Source organism: Oncorhynchus keta, unplaced genomic scaffold (assembly GCF_023373465.1).
Source record: "Oncorhynchus keta strain PuntledgeMale-10-30-2019 unplaced genomic scaffold, Oket_V2 Un_scaffold_139_pilon_pilon, whole genome shotgun sequence".
Taxonomy (NCBI): domain Eukaryota; kingdom Metazoa; phylum Chordata; class Actinopteri; order Salmoniformes; family Salmonidae; genus Oncorhynchus; species Oncorhynchus keta.
Window position 1 is genome coordinate 552501 of NW_026290780.1, and position 25000 is coordinate 577500.

Sequence of the window (25000 nt, forward strand, 5' to 3'; positions counted from 1 at the left end):
CCAATAGTCTAACCAGAGGGATGGGAGAAGGGGTGGACTGTACTGAGGAGGACCTAACCAGCGCTCTGGGGGCTAGAGGGCTGGTTACTGGCCCAGCGCCTAACCAGAAGGCTACCTGCTGGTTACTGGCCCAGCGCTCTAACCACTAGGCTACCTGCTGGTTACTGGCCCAGCGCTCTAACCACGAGGCTACCTGCTGGTTACTGGCCCAGCGCTCTAACCATATAGGCTACCTGCTGGTTACTGGCCCATATATAACATATAATAGGCTATTTTTTGTTGTTAACCATATAGGCTACCTGCTGGTTACTGGCCCAGCGCTCTAAGAACCACTAGGCTACCTGCTGGTTACTGGCCCAGTGCGTCTAACGAGGCACTTGTTCAGGGGGCTGACCTGCTGGTTACCTGTCAGCTCAGCTACCGATTTAACCACAGGCTACCTGCTGGTTACTGGCCCAAGCGCTCTAACCACTAGGCTACCTGCTGGTTACTGGCCCAACGCTCTAACCACTAGGCTACCTGCTGGTTACTGGCCCAGCGCTCTAACCACTAGGCTACCTGCTGGTTACTGGCCCAGCGCTCTAACCACGAGGCTACCTGCTGGTTACTGGCCCAGCGCTCTAACCACTAGGCTACCTGCTGGTTACTGGCCCAGCGCTCTAACCACGAGGCTACCTGCTGGTTACTGGCCCAGCGCTCTAACCACGAGGCTACCTGCTGGTTACTGGCCCAGCGCTCTAACCACTAGGCTACCTGCTGGTTACTGGCCCAGCGCTCTAACCACGAGGCTACCTGCTGGTTACTGGCCCAGCGCTCTAACCACTAGGCTACCTGCTGGTTACTGGCCCAGCGCTCTAACCACTAGGCTACCTGCTGGTTACTGGCCCAGCGCTCTAACCACGAGGCTACCTGCTGGTTACTGGCCCAGCGCTCTAACCACGAGGCTACCTGCTGGTTACTGGCCCAGCGCTCTAACCACGAGGCTACCTGCTGGTTACTGGCCCAGCGCTCTAACCACTAGGCTACCTGCTGGTTACTGGCCCAGCGCTCTAACCACGAGGCTACCTGCTGGTTACTGGCCCAACGCTCTAACCACGAGGCTACCTGCTGGTTACTGGCCCAGCGCTCTAACCACGAGGCTACCTGCTGGTTACTGGCCCAACGCTCTAACCACTAGGCTACCTGCTGGTTACTGGCCCAGCGCTCTAACCACGAGGCTACCTGCTGGTTACTGGCCCAGCGCTCTAACCACGAGGCTACCTGCTGGTTACTGGCCCAGCGCTCTAACCACGAGGCTACCTGCTGGTTACTGGCCCAGCGCTCTAACCACTAGGCTACCTGCTGGTTACTGGCCCAGCGCTCTAACCACTAGGCTACCTGCTGGTTACTGGCCCAGCGCTCTAACCACTAGGCTACCTGCTGGTTACTGGCCCAGCGCTCTAACCACTAGGCTACCTGCTGGTTACTGGCCCAGCGCTCTAACCACTAGGCTACCTGCTGGTTACTGGCCCAGCGCTCTAACCACTAGGCTACCTGCTGGTTACTGGCCCAGCGCTCTAACCACTAGGCTACCTGCTGGTTACTGGCCCAGCGCTCTAACCACTAGGCTACCTGCTGGTTACTGGCCCAGCGCTCTAACCACGAGGCTACCTGCTGGTTACTGGCCCAGCGCTCTAACCACGAGGCTACCTGCTGGTTACTGGCCCAGCGCTCTAACCACTAGGCTACCTGCTGGTTACTGGCCCAGCGCTCTAACCACTAGGCTACCTGCTGGTTACTGGCCCAGCGCTCTAACCACTAGGCTACCTGCTGGTTACTGGCCCAAGCGCTCTAACCACTAGGCTACCTGCTGGTAACCACTGGGCTACCTGCTGGTTACTGGTCCAACACTCTAACCACTAGGCTACCTGCTGGTTAACGACTTTTAATGTGTTTGAAAGTGCAACAGCAAACCTATTTAAATACAGTGCCTTTTGGAAAGTACTCAGACCCCTTGACTTTTTCCACATTTTGTTACGTGACAGCCTTTAATCTAAAATGGATTACATAAAATAAAAAATATTCAGCGATCTAAACACGATACCCCATAATGACAAAGCGAAAACTTTTTTTTTTTAAATATTTTTGCAAATGTATTAAAAACAAAAAACAGATACCTTATTTACATAACTGTTCATACTCTTTGCTATGAGACTCGAAATTGAGCTCTGGTGCATCTTGTTTCCAAAAACCAAGCCATAAGGTCGAAGGAATTGTCCGTAGAGCTCCGAGACAGGATTGTGTCGAGGCAGAGATCTGGGGAAGAGTACCAAAACATTTCTGCAGTATTGAAGGTCCCCAAGAACACAGTGGCCTCCATCAGTATTAAATGGAAGAAGTTTGGAACCAGCAGACTCTTCCTAGCTGGGCCGCCCGGCCAAACTGAGCAAACTGAGCGGGGGAAGAAGGGCCTTGGTCAGGGAGGTGACCAAGTACCCAATGGTCACTCTGACAGAGCTCTAGAGTTCCTCTGTGGAGATGGGAGAACCTTCCAGAAGGACAACCGTCTCTGCAGCACTCCCTAGTGGCGCAGCGGTCTAAGCCACTGCATCTCAGTGCTTAAGGCATCACTTGAGGCATTCCATCCCTCTTCTTCCATCCCTACTGCTGGTAGTTAGTAGATCTAGTGGTGTTGCTGGTAGTTAGTAGAGCTAGTGGTGTTGCTGTAGCCCCTGTAGCTAGTACTGCTGGTAGTTAGTAGACCTAGTGGTTGTTGCTGTAGCCCCTGTAGCTAGTACTGCTGGTAGTTAGTGGACCTGTAACCCCTGTAGGCTAGTACTGCTGGTAGTTAGTAACCAGTGGGCTTGCTGGTTAGTTAGTAGACCTAGTGGCTACCTGCTGTTAGCCCCTCTAACCACTAGGCTACCTGCTGGTAGTTAGTAGACCTACGCTCTAACCAGCTAGGCTACCTGCTGGTAGACCTAGTGGTGTTGCTGTAACCCCTGTAGCTAGTACTACCTGGTGGTTAGTGGACCTAGTGGGCTTGCTGTTACTGACCAATGCTCTAACCACTAGTACCTGCTGGGTAGTTAGTAGATCTGTTGCTGGCTAGTTAGTAGACCTAGTGGTGTTGCTGTAGCCCCTCTAGCCACGAGGCTACTGCTGGTAGTTAGTAGACCTAGTGATGTTGCTCTAACCCCTAGGCTACCTGCTAGTTACTGACTGGTAGTTAGTGGACCTAACCAGTGGCTGTTGTCGCTAACCTGTAGCTAGTACTGCTGGTACCTGCTGGTTACTGTTAGTAGACCTAGTGGTGTTGCTGGTAGTTAGTAGACCTAGTGGTTTGCTGTAGCCCCTGTAGCTAGTACTGCTGGAAAGTTTAGACCTAGTGGTTTTCTGTAGCCCCTTTGCTAGTACTGCCTTTAATCTAAAATGGTAGTTACATAAACCTAGTGGTATTGCTGTAGCCCCTAAAGCTAGTACCCTGGTAGTTAGTAGACCTTGGTTTTTTTAAACATTTTAGCAAATACTGCTAAAAACAAAAAAACAGTACCTTATTTACATAACTGTTCATACTCTTTGCTATGAGACCTGAGTGGTGTTGCTGTAGCCCCTGTAGCTAGTACTGCTGGAAGTTTGACCTAGTGGTGTTGCTGGTAGTTAGTAGACCCCCTGGAGGTTAGTGGAGATCTGTTGCTGGTAGTTAGTACCAAAACCTAGTGGTGTTGCTGCAGCCCAAGAACACAGTGGCCTCCTGGTAGTTAGACAATGGAAGAAGTTTGGACCTAGTGGTGTTGCTGTAGCCCCTGTAACTAGTACTGCTGGTAGTTAGTAGACCTAGTGGTGTTGCTGGTAGAGGTGACCAGTGGTGTTGCTGGTAGAACCTAGTGGTCACTCTGACAGAGCTGTAGAGTTCCTCTGTGGAGACCTAGTGGAGTTGCTGGTAGAAGTAGACAACTATCTCTGCTGGCAGTTAGTGGCCTAGTGGTGTTCTGTAGCACTGCATCTAGTGCTGGTAAGGATCCTAGTGGGCATTCCATCCCTCTTCTTCCATCCCTACTGCTGGTAGTTAGTAGATCTAGTGGTGTTGCTGGTAGCCCCTGTAGACCTAGTGGTGTTGGAAGACCTAGCCCCTGTAGCTAGTACTGTGGTAGTTAGCTGCAGCCCATGTGGTACTGCTGTAGCCCCTGTAGCTAGTACTGCTGGTAGTTAGTAGACCTAGTGGTGTTGCTGGTAGTTAGTAGACCTAGTGGTGTTGCTGCAGCCCCTGTAGCTAGTACTGCTGGTAGTTAGTAGACCTAGTGGTGTTGCTGCAGCCCATGTAGCTAGTACTGCTGGTAGTTAGTAGACCTAGTGGTGTTGCTGGTAGTTAGTAGACCTAGTGGTGTTGCTGTAGCCCATGTAGCTAGTACTGCTGGTAGTTAGTAGACCTAGTGGTGTTGCTGGTAGTTAGTAGACCTAGTGGTGTTGCTGGTAGTTAGTAGACCTAGTGGTGTTGCTGTAGCCCCTGTAGCTAGTACTGCTGGTAGTTAGTAGACCTAGTGGTGTTGCTGTAGCCCCTGTAGCTAGTACTGCTGGTAGTTAGTAGACCTAGTGGTGTTGCTGTAGCCCCTGTAGCTAGTACTGCTGGTAGTTAGTAGACCTAGTGGTGTTGCTGTAGCCCCTGTAGCTAGTACTGCTGGTAGTTAGTAGACCTAGTGGTGTTGCTGTAGCCCCTGTAGCTAGTACTGCTGGTAGTTAGTAGACCTAGTGCGTGTTGCCTAGTTGTAGCTCACCTATGATCTCTGGAACTTAGTAGACCTAGTGCGTTGCAGCCCATGAAGCTGGTACTCTGGTGTTAGTAGACCTATGACCTGCGTTAGCCTCTTGATTTTGAGCTATGAGGTGGCAGCCTCTGAGGAACTCATAGACCTGCGTTAGCCTCATTGAAGCTATGATCTCTTGAGGAACTCATAGACCTGCGTTAGCCTCATTGAAGCTATGATCTCTTGAGGAACTCATAGACCTGCGTTAGCCTCATTGAAGCTATGATCTCTTGAGGAACTCATAGACCTGCGTTAGCCTCACTGAAGCTATGATCTCTTGAGGAACTCATAGACCTGCGTTAGCCTCATTGAAGCTATGATCTCTTGAGGAACTCATAGACCTGCGTTAGCCTCATTGAAGCTATGATCTCTTGAGGAACTCATAGACCTGCGTTGGCCTCATTGAAGCTATGATCTCTTGAGGAACTCATAGACCTGCGTTAGCCTCATTGAAGCTATGATCTCTTGAGGAACTCATAGACCTGCGTTAGCCTCATTGAAGCTATGATCTCTTGAGGAACTCATAGACCTGCGTTAGCCTCATTGAAGCTATGATCTCTTGAGGAACTCATAGACCTGCGTTAGCCTCATTGAAGCTATGATCTCTTGAGGAACTCATAGACCTGCGTTAGCCTCATTGAAGCTATGATCTCTTGAGGAACTCATAGACCTGCGTTAGCCTCATTGAAGCTATGATCTCTTGAGGAACTCATAGACCTGCGTTAGCCTCATTGAAGCTATGATCTCTTGAGGAACTCATAGACCTGCGTTAGCCTCATTGAAGCTATGATCTCTTGAGGAACTCATAGACCTGCGTTAGCCTCACTGAAGCTATGATCTCTTGAGGAACTCATAGACCTGCGTTAGCCTCACTGAAGCTATGATCTCTTGAGGAACTCATAGACCTGCGTTGGCCTCATTGAAGCTATGATCTCTTGAGGAACTCATAGACCTGCGTTAGCCTCACTGAAGCTACACAACTGTCAGTGTTCAACCTTAACATGTGATGACAATAGAACAGATGAACAGGAATGACATTTACTCTAATGGGTTGTCAACAGAAATACATATATTAAAGCCACGCCCCTTCTAAGCCCCGCCTCCACCCCAGACTTCCTCCGGGAATCCGTTGCTACATTGAACCATTAAAGGTTCCTCCATGAACCCCACAACTAACCGAAAGTGCAAATATGAACCACTGACTAGCAGTCGTTCCATGAGGAACTCCAGGGTCCCTCGAGTCACCACTAAATCTGTAGATAGATGGAGAGAGAGACGTGGAGGAGAGGCTGAGAATTTGTCAAGGTGGTTCACACACACACACGCACACCCTCCAAATGAGCATTTCAGCTTAAAAGAGAAGATCTATTATCAGACTGGTGTTTGCTCGCTCTGCCCCCAACACACACACACACGGTCCTTTGCGTAGAAGTGAGAGGTGTGTGCGAATGTTGTCAGACTGTTAGCGCTGGGTCTAAGATGTTTGCCCAGGAGTGTTTGTGTACCGAGGAGGGGGAGAGAGGGAAGGAGAGGGGGATGAGAGAGATGAAAAGGAGGACAGAGAGACATGAGGGGTGTGTGTGTACTGAGGAGGGGGAGAGAGGGAAGGAGAGGGGGATGAGAGAGATGAAAAGGAGGACAGAGAGACATGAGGGGTGTGTGTGTACTGAGGAGGGGGAGAGACAGAAAGGGAGAGAGAAGGAAAGAGAGATGAATGAAGAGGGGAATGTGTTGGAGAGGGGCAAACCTATGTTATTGGACAGGGCTCTCTCCCTCTCTGCCTCTCTGCCTCTGCCTCTCTGCCTCTCAGCCTCTCTGCCTCTCAGAACTTGTTCCATCAATGACATGAAAGTAATGGGCTGATAACTGTGTGTGTACAGCCCTGCACCCCTCTCATTAAAATGGACTTTACAAACCCCAGTCTCTTACCATCCCTGTGTGTTTATCTCCCCGATGGTTAACAGTTTGATTATGAATCCCTGAACCCTACCCCTCTCTCCCCCCTTCCTTCCTCTTCCTTCCTTCCTTCCTTCCTTCCTTCCTTCCTTCTCCTCTCCTATCCTCTCCTCTGTTCTCCCCTCCCCTACCCTCCTTTCCTCTCTCTCCTCTCCCCCCCTCCTCCCTCCCTCCCTCTCTCCTCTCCCTCCCTCCTCCCTCCCTCCCTCTCTCCTCTCCCCCTCCCTCCCTCTCTCCCTCCCTCCCTCTCTCCTCCCCTCCCTCCCTCCCTCCCTCCCTCCCTCCCTCCCTCCCTCTCCCTCCTCTCTCCCTCCCTCACTCCCTCCCTCTCTCCTCTCCCTCCCTCCTCCCTCCCTCCCTCCCTCTCCCCTCCCTCCCTGCCTCCCTCCCTCCTTCTCCCTCCCTGCCTCCCCCCCCTCCTTCTCCCTCCCTGCCTCCCTCCCTCCTTCTCCTCTCCCTCCCACCCTCTCTCCCCTCTCTCTCTCCCCCTCTCCTCCCTCCCTCTCTCCTCTCCCTCCCTCCCACCCTCTCCCTCCCTCCCTCTCTCCTCTCCCTCCCTCTCTCCTCTCCCCCCTCCTCCCTCCCTCTCTCCCTCCCTCCTCTTCCCTGGTTCTTACTCTAAGCTGTATAGCAAGCATTCACTGACAAATGACACCAATAGAAGGTAGCCATTGAAATCTGCGAGGGGCGGTTTCTTCACTCTCTTTTAGACGAGGAGGGAAGGAGGGGGAGAAAGGAAAGAGTGAATTGGTTAATGTGTCCTATTCACAGACCTGTTATATCCAGGTTCAGTAAAGCAGGTCTCTAGCTCCATTCTCAGGGCCATTGTGCCATTGAACGAGGGGGGAAAGCCTTCAGCCACCACAGAAAGCCCTCGGCAGCGGGAGCTCCTCCAGGAGGAGGATGAATGGAGCGCTGAGGGAAATGGAAGTCGGATAGAAAGAACATCGAGAGGGGTTCATTTTGGTGATATTCTAGTGGTGTATGTTCTGTGTATGTTTTCAGAGAGGGGGGGCAAGATCATTTAGCTTTGCCTTTTAGGGCCTCTGCCCTCATCTTTTGAAATGACGTGAAATGGACTAGCTAGGCGACTGCAACATAACATGGAATTGCTTGTTTGTATTTCTGACTTTCGGGTGTTAGAGAGGGAAAGAAGACTCGGAAGATGAATGGAAAAAATTGAGAGAGGAGCTTAATCAGGTTGACTCTCCATTTTCACCACTAGCGACAACCCCCTTCCCAAAACAATAAGCCCCGGTACCTTCTAATGTAGATGAAGTGACCAAAGCTCCTCTGTTGGTTGTTTAGGATTCTCTCTCTCTCTCTCTCGCTCTCTCTCTCTCTGCCTCTCTCTCCACTCGGATCACTACTCGTAGTAATTAAATCAAGCCTTTGCTACTTGCCCACAACAATACCCCTCTGATGACATCACCACAGTCCTCTGGGTTGTGTTCATCAGGCACCAAACAGAAGAAAATGGACAGAAACCGGGAGGTATTTTCTTCCTGGACTCTCCAATAGGAAACACTCATATATGTTTTCTGTTGCAGAATGTTTTTAAAACGTTTCCTGTTGCATCTCATCTCATGTATATTCAGATCGCCGTGGTGACGGGGATCGTTAACGAGTTCTTACTTCCTCGCAGGAAGTTATGTTCATCTTGTTCTTATTTTCCCCCACCTCTTTATTGATCTCTTTCTGTTTCTCTCTCATTCTTTATTTTTGTTGGTGTCTATCGAGCGCATCTCTCCGGTGTATGTGACAATTAAACATGTGTTTTAGGGAAGGGTAGTCGGGAGGAGGGAATAACAGACGAGTGCTGCTCGTCCCTAAATACATTCAGAAAGGGACTTGGCCGAAGGAAAAGTTTAAATCTACCCACACCCTCTCCTCCTCATCCTCCTCCTCCTCATACCTCCTTACCTCCTTCTCATACCTCCTTCCCTCACTTTTAAAATCAGATAGACAAATTGGATTAGTGAGTATTGAATGAAACAGAGAATGGAGGAAAATAAATCAGAAAAGCTCGCTGGGATCACAGGCTTTAATATATTTATTTTCTTTCATCCCCTCCCCCTTTCCCCTTCTTCCCTCACTCCAGCTGTCCTCTTTTCAGAACCACAGAGTAGTGAAAATCAGCTCTTTGCCTCAGTAGTCTAATTCAACACCTGTTAGTTATAGTTCCTGTTTCCCCTCATAATAGATCATTTTGTGGAGACTTTTCATTCAAACTATTACAGTAGGATGGATATCTTCAGTGGAAGGAAATGAATGTTAGATTTCTCCCTTTAAATATTATTTCCCAAAGGGGTCACATGTCGTTTCAGATGTTCATTTCGTTGTCTTCTTGTCTTGTCTTTGTTTCTTTTTGCTTCGTTCTGCCTCAGGGACATTAGATACAGGTATTATAGAGATGTGTGATATCTAGGGTCCTGTGTTTTACCTCTACCTCAGCCTCAGGGACATTAGATACAGGTATTATAGAGATGTGTGATATCTAGGGTCCTGTGTTTTGCCTCTACCTCAGCCTCAGGGACATTAGATACAGGTATTATAGAGATGTGTGATATCTAGGGTCCTGTGTTTTACCTCTACCTCAGCCTCAGGGACATTAGATACAGGTATTATAGAGATGTGTGATATCTAGGGTCCTGTGTTTTACCTCTACCTCAGCCTCAGGGACATTAGATACAGGTATTATAGAGATGTGTGATATCTAGGGTCCTGTGTTTTGCCTCTACCTCAGCCTCAGGGACATTAGATACAGGTATTATAGAGATGTGTGATATCTAGGGTCCTGTGTTTTGCCTCTACCTCAGCCTCAGGGACATTAGATACAGGTATTATAGAGATGTGTGATATCTAGGGTCCTGTGTTTTACCTCTACCTCAGCCTCAGGGACATTAGATACAGGTATTATAGAGATGTGTGATATCTAGGGTCCTGTGTTTTACCTCTACCTCAGCCTCAGGGACATTAGATACAGGTATTATAGAGATGTGTGATATCTAGGGTCCTGTGTTTTACCTCTACCTCAGCCTCAGGGACATTAGATACAGGTATTATAGAGATGTGTGATATCTAGGGTCCTGTGTTTTACCTCTACCTCAGCCTCAGGGACATTAGATACAGGTATTATAGAGATGTGTGATATCCAGGGTCCTGTGTTTTACCTCTACCTCAGCCTCAGGGGCATTAGATACAGGTATTATAGAGATGTGTGATATCTATGGTCCTGTGTTTTGCCTCTACCTCAGCCTCAGGGACATTAGATACAGGTATTATAGAGATGTGTGATATCTATGGTCCTGTGTTTTGCCTCTACCTCAGCCTCAGGGACATTAGATACAGGTATTATAGAGATGTGTGATATCTAGGGTCCTGTGTTTTACCTCTACCTCAGCCTCAGGGACATTAGATACAGGTATTATAGAGATGTGTGATATCCAGGGTCCTGTGTTTTACCTCTACCTCAGCCTCAGGGGCATTAGATACAGGTATTATAGAGATGTGTGATATCCAGGGTCCTGTGTTTTACCTCTACCTCAGCCTCAGGGACATTAGATACAGGTATTATAGAGATGTGTGATATCCAGGGTCCTGTGTTTTACCTCTACCTCAGCCTCAGGGACATTAGATACAGGTATTATAGAGATGTGTGATATCTAGGGTCCTGTGTTTTACCTCTACCTCAGCCTCAGGGACATTAGATACAGGTATTATAGAGATGTGTGATATCTAGGGTCCTGTGTTTTACCTCTACCTCAGCCTCAGGGACATTAGATACAGGTATTATAGAGATGTGTGATATCTAGGGTCCTGTGTTTTACCTCTACCTCAGCCTCAGGGACATTAGATACAGGTATTATAGAGATGTGTGATATCTAGGGTCCTGTGTTTTACCTCTACCTCAGCCTCAGGGACATTAGATACAGGTATTATAGAGATGTGTGATATCCAGGGTCCTGTGTTTTGCCTCTACCTCAGCCTCAGGGACATTAGATACAGGTATTATAGAGATGTGTGATATCTAGGGTCCTGTGTTTTACCTCTACCTCAGCCTCAGGGACATTAGATACAGGTATTATAGAGATGTGTGATATCCAGGGTCCTGTGTTTTACCTCTACCTCAGCCTCAGGGACATTAGATACAGGTATTATAGAGATGTGTGATATCCAGGGTCCTGTGTTTTACCTCAGCCTCAGCCTCAGGGACATTAGATACAGGTATTATAGAGATGTGTGATATCCAGGGTCCTGTGTTTTGCCTCTACCTCAGCCTCAGGGACATTAGATACAGGTATTATAGAGATGTGTGATATCCAGGGTCCTGTGTTTTACCTCTACCTCAGCCTCAGGGACATTAGATACAGGTATTATAGAGATGTGTGATATCCAGGGTCCTGTGTTTTACCTCTACCTCAGCCTCAGGGACATTAGATACAGGTATTATAGAGATGTGTGATATCCAGGGTCCTGTGTTTTACCTCTACCTCAGCCTCAGGGACATTAGATACAGGTATTATAGAGAGGTGTGATATCCAGGGTCCTGTGTTTTGCGTGATCATGTGACATGCCTTGATTTAATCTTTATTCGTTCTCATCAAACTCCTGTTCTTTGATGTCAGCTCCATCCTCAGACAGTTGCTTTCGTTGTTGGTGGAATTAACATTTCTGGATCAGGTTTAAAATCCAGGATAAACATCCTGCTGTATAACATCCTTGTGCTAAACACAGTGATCTCCTCTGGTCAGAGGACATGTCAGAGTAGAGCCCCTTCCTATTCCTCTCATTAATGAATGTTTGATTTGTCTGTTAGGAAAACTCTTCGTTCCCCACAGACAGACGTTATAGTGCAGTTAATACAGAAGAGTGTGTGTGTGTGTGCGTGCGTGCGTGCATGCGTGCTAGCCTCTACAGGTTAGATGAAGATAGTGATCTGGGCCAGTGTTCCATTCAGAGCAGAGAGGAATAATGAAAACCAGCTGGTGCTGTGCTATACCACACACACAACCAGCTGCTGGCCCAAACTCATCATGACAGCTATACCACACACACAACCAGCTGCTGGCCCAAACTCATCATGACAGCTATACCACACACACAACCTGCTGCTGGCCCAAACTCATCATGACAGCTATACCACACACACAACCTGCTGCTGGCCCAAACTCATCATGACAGCTATACCACACACACAACCTGTGCTGGCCCAAACTCATCATGACAGCTATACCACACACACAACCTGCTGCTGGCCCAAACTCATCATGACAGCTATACCACACACACAACCTCTGCTGGCCCAAACTCATCATGACAGCTATACCACACACACAACCTGCTGCTGGCCCAAACTCATCATGACAGCTATACCACACACACAACCAGCTGCTGGCCCAAACTCATCATGACAGCTATACCACACACACAACCTGCTGCTGGCCCAAACTCATCATGACAGCTATACCACACACACAACCAGCTGCTGGCCCAAACTCATCATGACAGCTATACCACACAGACAGCCAGCAGCTGCCCAAACTCATCATGACAGCTATACCACACACACAACCTGCTGCTGGCCCAAACTCATCATGACAGCTATACCACACACACAACCTGCTGCTGGCCCAAACTCATCATGACAGCTATACCACACACACAGCCAGCTGCTGGCCCAAACTCATCATGACAGCTATACCACACACACAACCTGCTGCTGGCCCAAACTCATCATGACAGCTATACCACACACACAGCCAGCTGCTGGCCCAAACTCATCATGACAGCTATACCACACACACAACCTGCTGCTGGCCCAAACTCATCATGACAGCTATACCACACACACAGCCAGCTGCTGCCCAAACTCATCATGACAGCTATACCACACACACAGCCAGCTGCTGGCCCAAACTCATCATGACAACTATACCACACACACAGCCAGCTGCTGACCCAAACTCATCATGACAGCTATACCACACACACAGCCAGCTGCTGCCCAAACTCATCATGACAGCTATACCACACACACAGCCAGCTGCTGGCCCAAACTCATCATGACAGCTATACCACACACACAGCCAGCTGCTGACCCAAACTCATCATGACAGCTATACCACACACACAACCAGCTGCTGCCCAAACTCATCATGACAGCTATACCACACACACAGCCAGCTGCTGGCCCAAACTCATCATGACAGCTATACCACACACACAACCAGCTGCTGGCCCAAACTCATCATGACAGCTATACCACACACACAACCAGCTGCTGGCCCAAACTCATCATGACAGCTATACCACACACACAACCAGCTGCTGGCCCAAACTCATCATGACAGCTATACCACACACACAACCAGCTGCTGGCCCAAACTCATCATGACAGCTATACCACACACACAACCAGCTGCTGGCCCAAACTCATCATGACAGCTATACCACACACACAACCTGCTGCTGGCCCAAACTCATCATGACAGCTATACCACACACACAACCAGCTGCTGGCCCAAACTCATCATGACAGCTATACCACACACACAACCTGCTGCTGCCCAAACTCATCATGACAGCTATACCACACACACAACCTGCTGCTGGCCCAAACTCATCATGACAGCTATACCACACACACAACCAGCTGCTGGCCCAAACTCATCATGACAGCTATACCACACACACAACCTGCTGCTGGCCCAAACTCATCATGACAGCTATACCAGACACACAGCCAGCTGCTGGCCCAAACTCATCATGACAGCTATACCACACACACAACCAGCTGCTGGCCCAAACTCATCATGACAGCTATACCACACACACAACCAGCTGCTGGCCCAAACTCATCATGACAGCTATACCACACACACAACCTGCTGCTGGCCCAAACTCATCATGACAGCTATACCACACACACAGCCAGCTGCTGGCCCAAACTCATCATGACAGCTATACCACACACACAGCCAGCTGCTGGCCCAAACTCATCATGACAGCTATACCACACACACAACCTGCCTGCTGCCCAAACTCATCATGACAGCTATACCACACACACAACCAGCTGCTGGCCCAAACTCATCATGACAGCTATACCACACACACAGCCAGCTGCTGGCCCAAACTCATCATGACAGCTATACCACACACACAACCAGCTGCTTACACACACACACTGTACGTCACAGTAGAGGAGATAAATGTACCTATCATTTGTGTAATTTCACTCTCCTTGCTATTCATTGTTTCTAACAGAAGCATTACAGTGATGTAGTTTACATTATTATATTGTTTAACACACCTGTCCTCTCCCTCCATCTCTTCTTCCTTCTTTCTTCTCCCTTCTCCTCTCCCTCCATCTCTCATTCCTTCTTTCTTCTCCCTTCCCCTCTCCATGACTCCTCTCCCTCCATCTCTCCTTCCTTCTTTCTTCTCCCTTCCCCTCTCCATGCCTCCTCTCCCTCCATCTCTTCTTCCTTCTTTCTTCTCCCTTCTCCTCTCCCTCCATCTCTCCTTCCTTCTTTCTTCTCCCTTCTCCTCTCCCTCCATCTCTCATTCCTTCTTTCTTCTCCCTTCCCCTCTCCATGACTCCTCTCCCTCCATCTCTCCTTCCTTCTTTCTTCTCCCTTCCCCTCTCCATGCCTCCTCTCCCTCCATCTCTCCTTCCTTCTTTCTTCTCCCTTCCCCTCTCCATGCCTCCTCTCCCTCCATCTCTCCTTCCTTCTTTCTTCTCCCTTCCCCTCTCCATGCCTCCTCTCCCTCCATCTCTCCTTCCTTCTTTCTTCTCCCTTCCCCTCTCCATGCCTCCTCTCCCTCAATCTCTCCTTCCTTCTTTCTTCTCCCTTCCCCTCTCCATGCCTCCTCTCCCTCCATCTCTTCTTTCTTCTCCCCCCCTCTCCGTTCTCCTCTCCGCTCTGACTGTGTGGCTGGAGGGAGAATGGTTTGTTCTCTCAACCCTCTCTCTTCACCCCCCCCCGTTCTGCCCCCTCTGACTGTGTGGCTGGAGGGAGAATGGTTTGTTCTCTCAACCCTCTCTCTTCACCCCCCCCCCGTTCTGCCCCTCTCTGACTGTGTGGCTGGAGGGAGAATGGTTTGTTCTCTCAACCCTCTCTCTTCACCCCCCCCGTTCTGCCAGCCTCTGACTGTGTGGCTGGAGGGAGAATGGTTTGTTCTCTCAACCCTCTCTCTTCACCCCCCACCCCGTTCTGCCCCTCTCTGACTGTGTGGCTGGAGGGAGAATGGTTTGTTCTCTCAACCCTCTCTCTTCACCCACCCCGTTCTGCCCCCCTCTGACTGTGTGGCTGGAGGGAGAATGGTTTGTTCTCTCAACCCTCTCTCTTCACCCCCCCCCCCCGTTCTGCCCCTCTCTGACTGTGTGGCTGGAGGGAGAATGGTTTGTTCTCTCAACCCTCTCTCTTCACCCCCCCCCCACCCCGTTCTGCCCCTCTCTGACTGTGTGGCTGGAGGGAGAATGGTTTGTTCTCTCAACCCTCTCTCTTCACCCCCACCCCCCCCCGTTCTGCCCCTCTCTGACTGTGTGGCTGGAGGGAGAATGGTTTATTCTCTAATCCCTCTCTCTCGTCTTCCTGTCCGCCTCGCCTCGTCACAATGTCACACAGGCTTAATATTCCCATTATGATGTGGTTGTTTTATTGGACTGTCTGGAGTCACAATGACCTGCCAGAGGAATCTGCCTTTATCCCCTCAGAGCTACCGACTCGCCCTAAATGGCACCCTATTCTCTATGGGGGATCTGGTGAAAAGAAGTGCACTATGTAGGGAATAGGGTGCCATCTGGGATGCAGCCCCCTGTGTCGTCCATTTCAAAGTTGACTACAGTAATCCACGGAGCCCGTTCTTAAATCCCCTCGTCGTGGTCTCTTTTTTTCTGTTAAATGAAATGGCATAGCTACGTCTGGGCCGAGCCGTCAGAGACAGATACACACAGGACACTGCTTCTTATGTCCTTCACAGGCAGAGGAACAATACCTCTTTTCTGGCGTGAGGTGGCAATGTGAGAGAGAGGTGTGTGAGAGAGAGGTGTGTGAGAGATGTGGGTGTGTGAGAGATGTGTGTGTGTGTGTGTGTGTGTGTGTGTGTGTGTGTGTGTGTGTGAAGTGTGTGTGTGTGTGTGTGTGTGTGTGTGTGAGTGTGTGTGTGTGTGAGAGTGTGTGTGGTGTGTGTGTGAGAGGTGAGTGTGTGTGGTGTGTGTGTGTGTGTGAGAGGTGAATGTGAGGTGTGTTTAGCATCATACCATGTAATACATTTGTTGTGGGTTGTTCCATGTGTTTAATTGATCTGTTGTGTTCCAGGGAACAGTAAGGAAGAGGAGGAGGCCATGATGCAGGAGTGGTTCATGTTGGTCAACAAGAAGAACGCTCTGATCAGGAGACAGAACCAACTCTCTCTACTGTAAGTCCCCTAACTCTCTCTACTGTAAGTCCCCTAACTCTCTCTACTGTAAGTCCCCTAACTCTCTCTACTGTAAGTCCCCTAACTCTCTCTACTGTAAGTCCCCCTAACTCTCTCTACTGTAAGTCCCCTAACTCTCTCTACTGTAAGTCCCCTAACTCTCTCTACTGTAAGTCCCCTAACTCTCTACTGTAAGTTCCCCTAACTCTCTCTACTGTAAGTCCCCTAACCCCCTCTACTGTAAGTCCCCTAACTCTCTCTACCCTAAGTTCCCCTAACTCTCTCTACTGTAAGGTCCCCTAACCCCCTCTACCGTAAGTTCCCCTAACCCCCTCTACTGTAAGTTCCCCTAACCCCCTCTACTGTAAGTCCCCTAACCCCTCGACTGTAAGTTCCCCTAACCCCCTCTACTGTAAGGTCCCCTAACCCCCTCTACTGTAAGGTCCCCTAACCCCCTCTACTGTAAGGTCCCCTAACCCCCTCTACTGTAAGGTCCCCTAACCCCCTCTACTGTAAGGTCCCCTAACCCCCTCTACTGTAAGGTCCCCTAACCCCCTCTACTGTAAGGTCCCCTAACCCCCTCTACTGTAAGTTCCCCTAACCCCTCTACTGTAAGTTCCCCTAACCCCCTCTACTGTAAGTTCCCCTAACCCCTCTACTGTAAGGTCCCCTAACCCCCTCTACTGTAAGGTCCCCTAACCCCCTCTACCGTAAGTTCCCCTAACCCCCTCTACCGTAAGTTCCCCTAACCCCCTCTACTGTAAGTTCCCCTAACCCCCTCTACTGTAAGGTCCCCTAACCCTAACTCTACTGTAAGGTCCCCTAACCCTCTCTACTACCTAGTAAGTTCCCCTAACCCCTCTACCTGTAAGTTCCCTAACCCCTCTACTGTAAGTTCCCCTAACCCCTCTACTGTAAGGTCCCCTAACCCCTCTACTGTAAGGTCCCCTAACCCCCTCTACTGTAAGGTCCCCTAACCCCTCTCCTGTAAGTTCCCTAACCCCTCTACCGTAAGTTCCCCTAACCCCCTCTACTGTAAGTTCCCCTACTGTAAGGTCCCCCTCTACCGTAAGTTCCCTAACCCCTCTACTGTAAGTTCCCCTAACCCCCTCTACCGTAAGGTCCCCTAACCCCCTCTACCGTAAGGTCCCCTAACCCCCTCTACTGTAAGGTCCCCTAACCCCTCTACTGTAAGTTCCCTAACCCCTCTACTGTAAGTTCCCCTAAGGTCCCCCCCTCTACTGTAAGGTCCCCTAACCCCCTCTACTGTAAGGTCCCCTAACCCCTCTACCGTAAGGTCCCCTAACCCCCTCTACTGTAAGGTCCCCTAACCCCCTCTACTGTAAGGTCCCCTAACCCCCTCTACTGTAAGTTCCCCTAACCCCCTCTACTGTAAGTTCCCCTAACCCCTCTACTGTAAGGTCCCCTAACCCCCTCTACTGTAAGGTCCCCCCTCTACCGTAAGGTCCCCTAACCCCCTCTACCGTAAGGTCCCCTAACCCCCTCTACCGTAAGGTCCCCTAACCCCCTCTACTGTAAGTTCCCTAACCCCCTCTACTGTAAGTTCCCCTAACCCCCTCTACTGTAAGGTCCCCTAACCCCCTCTACTGTAAGGTCCCCTAACCCCCTCTACCGTAAGTTCCCCTAACCCCCTCTACTGTAAGTTCCCCTAACCCCCTGACTCTAAGTCCCCTAACACTAAGTTCCCTCTAACCCTCTCTACTGTCTCCCCTAATTGTGTCTGACTTCCCTAATACACAGAGTTCCATAGTATTCCCCTCTCTGTGTGTTCCCTAACCCCAATACACAGACATAGTATTCTCTCTGTGTGTTCCCAGTTCCCTACACCATAGTATTCTCTCTGTGTGTTCCCTAACCCCCAATACACAGACATAGTATTCTCTCTGTGTGTTCCCTAAGTTCCCAGTACACAAACATAATATTCTCTCTGTGTGTTCCCAGTTCCCAATACTGTACAGACATAGTATTCTCTCTGTGTGTTCCCTAAGTTCCAATACACACGACATAGTACCTCTCTCTGTGTGTGTTCCCAATACACAGACATAGTCCCCTAACCTCTCTCTGTGTTCCCAGTTCCCTAAGTACACAGACATAGTATTCCTCTGTGTGTTACTGTAAGTTCCCAGTACACAGACATAGTATTATCTGTGTGTGTAACCCCCTACACAGACATAGTATTCTCTCTGTGTGTTCCCTAGTTCCCAGTACACAGACATAGTATTATCTCTGTGTGTTCCCTGTTCCAATACACAGACATAGTATTCTCTCTGTGTGTTCCCAGTTCCAATACACAGACATAGTATTCTCTCTGTGTGTTCCCAGTTCCAATACACAGACATAGTATTCTCTCTGTGTGTTCCCAGTTCCCAATACACAGACATAGTATTCTCTCTGTGTGTTCCCAGTTTACACAGACATAGTACTCTCTCTGTGTGTTCCCATTTCCAATACACAGACATAGTATTATCTGTGTGTTCCCAGTTCCAATACACAGACATAGTATTCTCTCTGTGTGTTCCCAGTTCCCAATACACAGACATAGTATTCTCTCTGTGTGTTCCCAGTTCCAATACACAGACATAGTATTCTCTCTGTGTGTTCCCAGTTCCAATACACAGACATAGTATTCTCTCTGTGTGTTCCCAGTTCCCAATACACAGACATAGTATTCTCTCTGTGTGTTCCCAGTTCCAATACACAGACATAGTATTTTTAAACCAATCATCACACAACTGCTTTACGCTGTGATCTGTGTGTTGTAAACCTGTTAATGTCCATAATCCATTCTGGTTCTGTTTATTCCTGGCATTTACATGTCAACATTAAACCAACAAGAACCCAGCGATCATCACAACGTTGCATCACAACGCCTTTCTCTTTAGCTACATTTCCAAATGTCACCCTATTCCCTATGTAGTGCACTACTTTTAGACCAGGACCCTATGGGATTCTGTGTGGGTCCTGGTCAAAAGTAGTGTCATTTGTGACACAGGCTTTGTGCGGTCACTCAGCCACTAGGTGGACAGGTGGAAAAACACTGCTCTCCTTTTCATTCTCTCTCTCTCTCCTTTTCATTCCTCTCTCTCCTCTTTTCCAGAGAGAACTCTCTGAAGTATTCATCTTTCATTATATTTCATTCCTTCCTCCTCTCTCTCTTTCCTTTTCAGGAGATGGAAGGAGGGAGAGAGAACAAGAGACTGAGAGTAGATATAATCACATTATATGGTGAGAGAGGAGAGAGAGGGAGAGAGAGAGAGAGAGAGAGAGAGAGAGAGGAGAGAGAGAGAGAGAGAGAGAGAGAGGAGAGAGAGAGAGAGAGAGAGAGAGAGAGAGAGAGAGAGAGACCTGAGAGGGAGAGAGAGAGAGAGAGAGGGAGGGTGTTTAAAGTGGCCAGGATTGAGAGCGGGGAGGGTGTTTAAAGTGGCCAATTGATAGAGGGTCTGATTACTACCTCTTTCATTTCTCTCTTTGTGGCAGAAAAGCGCCTCTGAAGGACAAATTCTATTATGGGGAAAATTAGCTCGTTTTCTAAACCATCTGAAAGAAGGGGAATTAAATTTGTAGCCCTACCGCCCAGACATTACCCATTCTACCACCCAGACATTACCCACTGTACCACCCAGACATTACCCACTCTACCGCCCAGACATTACCCACTCTACCACCCAGACATTACCCACTCTACCACCCAGACATTACCCACTCTACCGCCCAGACATTACCCACTCTACCACCCAGACATTACCCACTCTACCACCCAGACATTACCCACTCTACCGCCCAGACATTACCCACTCTACCACCCAGACATTACCCACTCTACCCCCCAGACATTACCCACTCTACCACCCAGACATTACCCACTCTACCACCCAGACATTACCCACTCTACCACCCAGACATTACCCACTCTACCGCCCAGACATTACCCACTCTAACCCACAGACATTACCCACTCTACCGCCCAGACATTACCCACTCTACCACCCAGACATTACCCCCTACCACCCAGACATTACCCCCTTCCTACCGCCCAGACATTACCCCACTACAGCACAGACATTACCCCCTACCGCCCAGACATTACCCCCTTCCTACCGCCCAGACATTACCCCCCTACCACCCAGACATTACCCCCCTACCGCCCTGACATTATCCTCCGTGTCTCTCCAACTCTCTACCTGTCTCTCCATCTCTCTACCTGTCTCTCCATCTCTCTACCTGTCTCTCCATCTCTCTACCTGTATCTCCATCTCTCTACCTGTATCTCCAACTCTCTACCTGTCTCTCCATCTCTCTACCTGTATCTCCATCTCTCTACCTGTATCTCCATCTCTCTACCTGTCTCCTCCATCTCTCTACCTGACTCTCCATCTCCATCTCTCTACCTGTCTCTCCTCCATCTCTCTACCTGTCTCTCCATCTCTCTACCTGTCTCTCCATCTCTCTACCTGTCTCTATCTCCATCTCATCTCTACCTGTCTCTCTCTCTACCCTCTTTCCCTGTCTCTCCATCTCTCTACCTGTCCATCTCCATCTCTCTACCTGTCTCTCCAATCTCTACCTGTCTCTCCATCTCTCTACCTGTCTCTCCATCTCTCTACCTGTCTCTCCATCTCCTACCTCTCTTTTCCCTGTCTCCTCCATCTCTACCTGTATCTCCATCTCTACCTGTCTCTCCATCTCTCTACCTGTCTCTCCATCTCTTTACCTGTCTCTCCATCTCTCTACCTGTCTCTCCATCTCTACCTGTCTCTCCATCTCTCTCCTACCTGTCTCTCCATCTCTCTACCTGTCCCCCCTCTACTTTTCCCTGTCTCTCCATCTCTCTACCTGTCTCTCCATCTCTCTACCTGTCTCTCCATCTCTCCAATCTCTACCTGTCTCTCCATCTCTCTACCTGTCTCTCCATCTCTCTACCTGTCTCTCCAATCTCTACCTTTCTCTCCATCTCTCTACCTGTCTCTCCAATCTCGACCTGTCTCTCCACCTCTCTCCTTCGCTTTCTTTCCCCCTACTTCTGTCTGTCTTTCTGTCCCTCCCTCTTTCTCTTTCCCTCCCTCCATTTCTTTCTCTCCCTCCATTTCTTTCTCTCCCTCTCTCTCTCTCTGTCTCTCTCTCTCTCTCTCTCTCTCTCTCTCTCTCTCTCTCTCTCTCCGTCTCTGTCCCTCTCTCACCCACACACAGGGTTTTACCAGACCAGCCCAGGCAGGGCCCCGGGTCGGGTATGTTTGTGTATCAGATATTTGCAGTAGATTAATGTGTGAAGAGGGGAGAAGGTCCAGCCGACTGGCTGAATCGATGTTTATTGCAGACTTCTTCTAAGTGCTTAATGATTTAGTCATTAACATATTGATGAACTTTGTTCCAACTTACTGCCACAGGGAGAAGGAGCACGATCTGGAGCGACGCTTTGAGCTGCTCAACAGAGAGCTGAGAGCCATGATGGCCATCGAGGGTAAGACATTTACCCTTCGGTCATTTAGAAGACGCTCTTATGACGGGGAAGTTAGGCCAGGGGGTTGAGCGGGTGGGGAGGGGGGACGATTAGAGGGGGGGGGAGATGATTAGAGAGGTGGGGAGAGACGATTAGAGGGGGGACAATTAGAGAGGGGGAGACGATTAGAGAGGGGGACGATTAGAGAGGGGGGCGATTTGAGAGGGGGAGACAATTAGAGGGGGGAGACGATTAAAGAGTGGGGGTGCACTATTATTCCATTAGTTTAGATTCAACACATTTCTCTCCTGCTCTGAATAATAGAGCCTCCTCAGTCAGGATCCTAACCACAGGTTGCTAGGGTGGTTACTAGGAGGAGCTTCCTCAGTCAGGATCCTAACCACAGGTTGCTAGGGTGGTTACTAGGAGGAGCCTCCTCAGTCAGGATCCTAACCACAGGTTGCTAGGGTGGTTACTAGGAGGAGCCTCCTGAGTCAGGATCCTAACCACAGGTTGCTAGGGTGGTTACTAGGAGGAGCCTCCTCAGTCAGGATCCTAACCACAGGTTGCTAGGTGGTTACTAGGAGGAGCCTCCTCAGTCAGGATCCTAACCACAGGTTGCTAGGTGGTTACTAGGAGGAGCCTCCTCAGTCAGAATCCTAACCACAGGTTGCTAGGTGGTTACTAGGAGGAGCCTCCTCAGTCAGGATCCTAACCACAGGTTGCTAGGGTGGTTACTAGGAGGAGCCTCCTCAGTCAGGATCCTAACCACAGGTTGCTAGGGTGGTTACTAGGAGGAGCCTCCTCAGTCAGGATCCTAACCACAGGTTGCTAGGGTGGTTACTAGGAGGAGCCTCCTCAGTCAGGATCCTAACCACAGGTTGCTAGGGTGGTTACTAGGAGGAGCCTCCTCAGTCAGGATCCTAACCACAGGTTGCTAGGTGGTTACTAGGAGGAGCCTCCTCAGTCAGGATCCTAACCACAGGTTGCTAGGGTGGTTACTAGGAGGAGCCTCCTCAGTCAGGATCCTAACCACAGGTTGCTAGGTGGTTACTAGAGGAGCCTCCTCAGTCAGGATCCTAACCACAGGTTGCTATGTGGTTACTAGGAGGATACTCCTCAGTCAGGATCCTAACCACAGGTTGCTAGGGTGGTTACTAGGAGGATCCTCCTCAGTCAGGATCCTAACCACAGGTTGCTAGGTGGTAACTAGGAGGAGCCTCTTCAGCGAGGAGATCTGGACTGATGCTGTCTGATCAGTGCTATCTAACACCCATACTAGGACTGAATACCATTATCAGCACCCTGGTTTGATATCTAGCCCTGCTGACTGACATGGAGGATTAAAACCCGGCTAGCTAGTAGCTACGTTATCCAGGTAGGTTGTTGTGTGTACTGGTACCGGCTGAAAAGCACCACTATTGTGTGGTATCAAAGTTGTCGAGCCGAAACCCAAGTTTAATCCCTTTCACGGTGTCCTCTTTGTGAAAAATGAACCTTTTGACAATCAATGCAAATTGATTTCTCCATTCAATGTTGACCTGCCTGCACCTCTGCATCGGCCATGGTAATTTCTTTCCCCACCTGATAAGCAACCTGATCCATATTAAATCAATTGTAATTAGCTGGTGGAAGGGACTGGGCAGGTGTGTGTAGAGAGGCGGGGAGAGTGTGTATTTGTGTGTGCACCGTGTGTGTGTGCGTGTGTGTGTGTGCGTGCGTGTGTTGTGGAGTAGACAGACATGCATAGCTGAACAGGAGCAAGAGAGTAGGAACACATCCTGGTTAGGGGTTGATTGCTCTTGTCTGCCACACACCAGCCAGCCTGTATTTCTGTATTTGGAGAGGGAAGCAACAGGTAATGCAGTCAGACACCTGACAAAGACACCTGACAAAGCTGCTCTGAACTTTACATTTTATTACATTGTTCTAAGTGCATTTTCCACATGGTCACATGGTCACAACACATGGTCACATGGTCACAAGGTCACAACACATGGTCACATGGTCACATGGTCACATGGTCACAACACATGGTCACAAGGTCACAACACATGGTCACATGGTCACAACACATGGTCACATGGTCACAACACGTGGTCACATGATCACAACACGTGGTCACATGATCACAACACGTGGTCACATGATCACATGGTCACAACAAGTGGTCAGAGCACATGGTCACATGGTCACAACACATGGTCACATGATCACAACACGTGGTCACATGATCACATGGTCACAACAAGTGGTCAGAGCACATGGTCACAACACATGGTCACATGGTCACAACACATGGTCACATGGTCACAACACATGGTCACATGGTCACATGGTCACAACACATGGTCACATGGTCACAACACATGGTCACATGGGGATAAGGAATACAAATGTTAAAATTAAAGCATAGTAATCTATGAAACATAATTGACATAAAACGTCATGATACAATAACATACAGTCGTTGTTTTCTAAGAGCACAATCGGTGTTTCATGGCCATTTTCAGGCTATGCACTGTGAGAGGATGAATCCTTTGCAATCCTATAAACCTTTGCATCCTATAAACCTGAATTGAGTGCATGAGCAGCAGAGTATGAGAGGTGGAGAGGTGGGACAAGCCAGACCATGGTCCTGGAGAGGTGGGACAAGCCAGACCATGGTCCTGGAGAGGTGGGACAAGCCAGACCATGGTCCTGGAGAGGTGGGACAAGCCAGACCATGGTCCTGGAGAGGTGGGACAAGCCAGACCATGGTCCTGGAGAGGTGGGACAAGCCAGACCATGGTCCTGGAGAGGTGGGACAAGGCAGACCATGGTCCTGGAGAGGTGGGACAAGCCAGACCATGGTCCTGGAGAGGTGGGACAAGCCAGACCATGGTCCTGGAGAGGTGGGACAAGCCAGACCATGGTCCTGGAGAGGTGGGACAAGCCAGACCATGGTCCTGGAGAGGTGGGACAAGGCAGACCATGGTCCTGGAGAGGTGGGACAAGGCAGATCATGGTCCTGGAGAGGTGGGACAAGGCAGATCATGGTCCTGGAGAGGTGGGACAAGGCAGATCATGGTCCTGGAGAGGTGGGACTTATCAACTGGCCCTTTATCCTCCTCTCCTCTCCTCTCCTCTCCACCCTCTCCTCTCCACCCTCTCCTTTCCACCCCTCCTCTCCACCCTCTCCAATCTCTCCTCTCCACCCTCTCCAATCTCTCCTCTCCACTCTCTCCTCTCCACCCTCTCCTCTCCACCCTCTCCAATCTCTCCTCCTGCCCTCTCTCCATTCCTCTCTCCTCTTCTCCTTCCTCGGGATCTAGTTAATATTCAACATGCTCTACCTTTCACAGGCCAGGCACAGATAGTTCTGCTAGAAAGATAG

The 25000-nt window shown here is 49.6% G+C and overlaps 1 protein-coding gene and 3 long non-coding RNA genes across 13 annotated transcripts in view; 2 read left to right on the forward strand and 2 right to left on the reverse strand.

Annotated features, from left to right (window-relative positions):
- The window catches only part of ehbp1 (EH domain binding protein 1), a 421276-nt gene that overhangs the window by 380998 nt on the left and 15278 nt on the right, over positions 1-25000 (forward strand). Inside the window, 2 exon segments of the mRNA XM_052513761.1 lie at positions 16067-16166; positions 21572-21645. Coding sequence (XP_052369721.1) covers positions 16067-16166; positions 21572-21645 — 174 coding nt within the window.
- LOC127927410 (uncharacterized) lies at positions 467-1819 on the reverse strand. 7 transcript variants are annotated; one of them, XR_008127309.1, is made up of 4 exons: positions 1690-1819; positions 1222-1611; positions 1144-1182; positions 467-558 (listed from the first exon to the last, which is right to left on the reverse strand). It is a non-coding gene; the product is annotated as an uncharacterized LOC127927410 (long non-coding RNA). The 7 variants fall into 7 exon arrangements; XR_008127307.1 differs by lacking the exon at positions 467-558 and adding an exon at positions 1076-1104 and having other exon boundaries at positions 1300-1611; XR_008127310.1 differs by lacking the exons at positions 467-558; positions 1144-1182 and adding an exon at positions 787-831 and having other exon boundaries at positions 1300-1611.
- LOC127927412 (uncharacterized) lies at positions 9122-11294 on the reverse strand. Of its 4 annotated transcripts, XR_008127315.1 has the most exons (7): positions 11015-11294; positions 10723-10868; positions 10352-10649; positions 10066-10132; positions 9555-9846; positions 9263-9408; positions 9122-9189 (listed from the first exon to the last, which is right to left on the reverse strand). It is a non-coding gene; the product is annotated as an uncharacterized LOC127927412 (long non-coding RNA). The 4 variants fall into 4 exon arrangements; XR_008127313.1 differs by having other exon boundaries at positions 10066-10716; positions 10790-10868; XR_008127312.1 differs by having other exon boundaries at positions 10066-10649.
- Positions 21895-23264, forward strand: LOC127927413 (uncharacterized). Its single transcript, XR_008127316.1, has 4 exons — positions 21895-22092; positions 22302-22513; positions 22566-22662; positions 22766-23264. It is a non-coding gene; the product is annotated as an uncharacterized LOC127927413 (long non-coding RNA).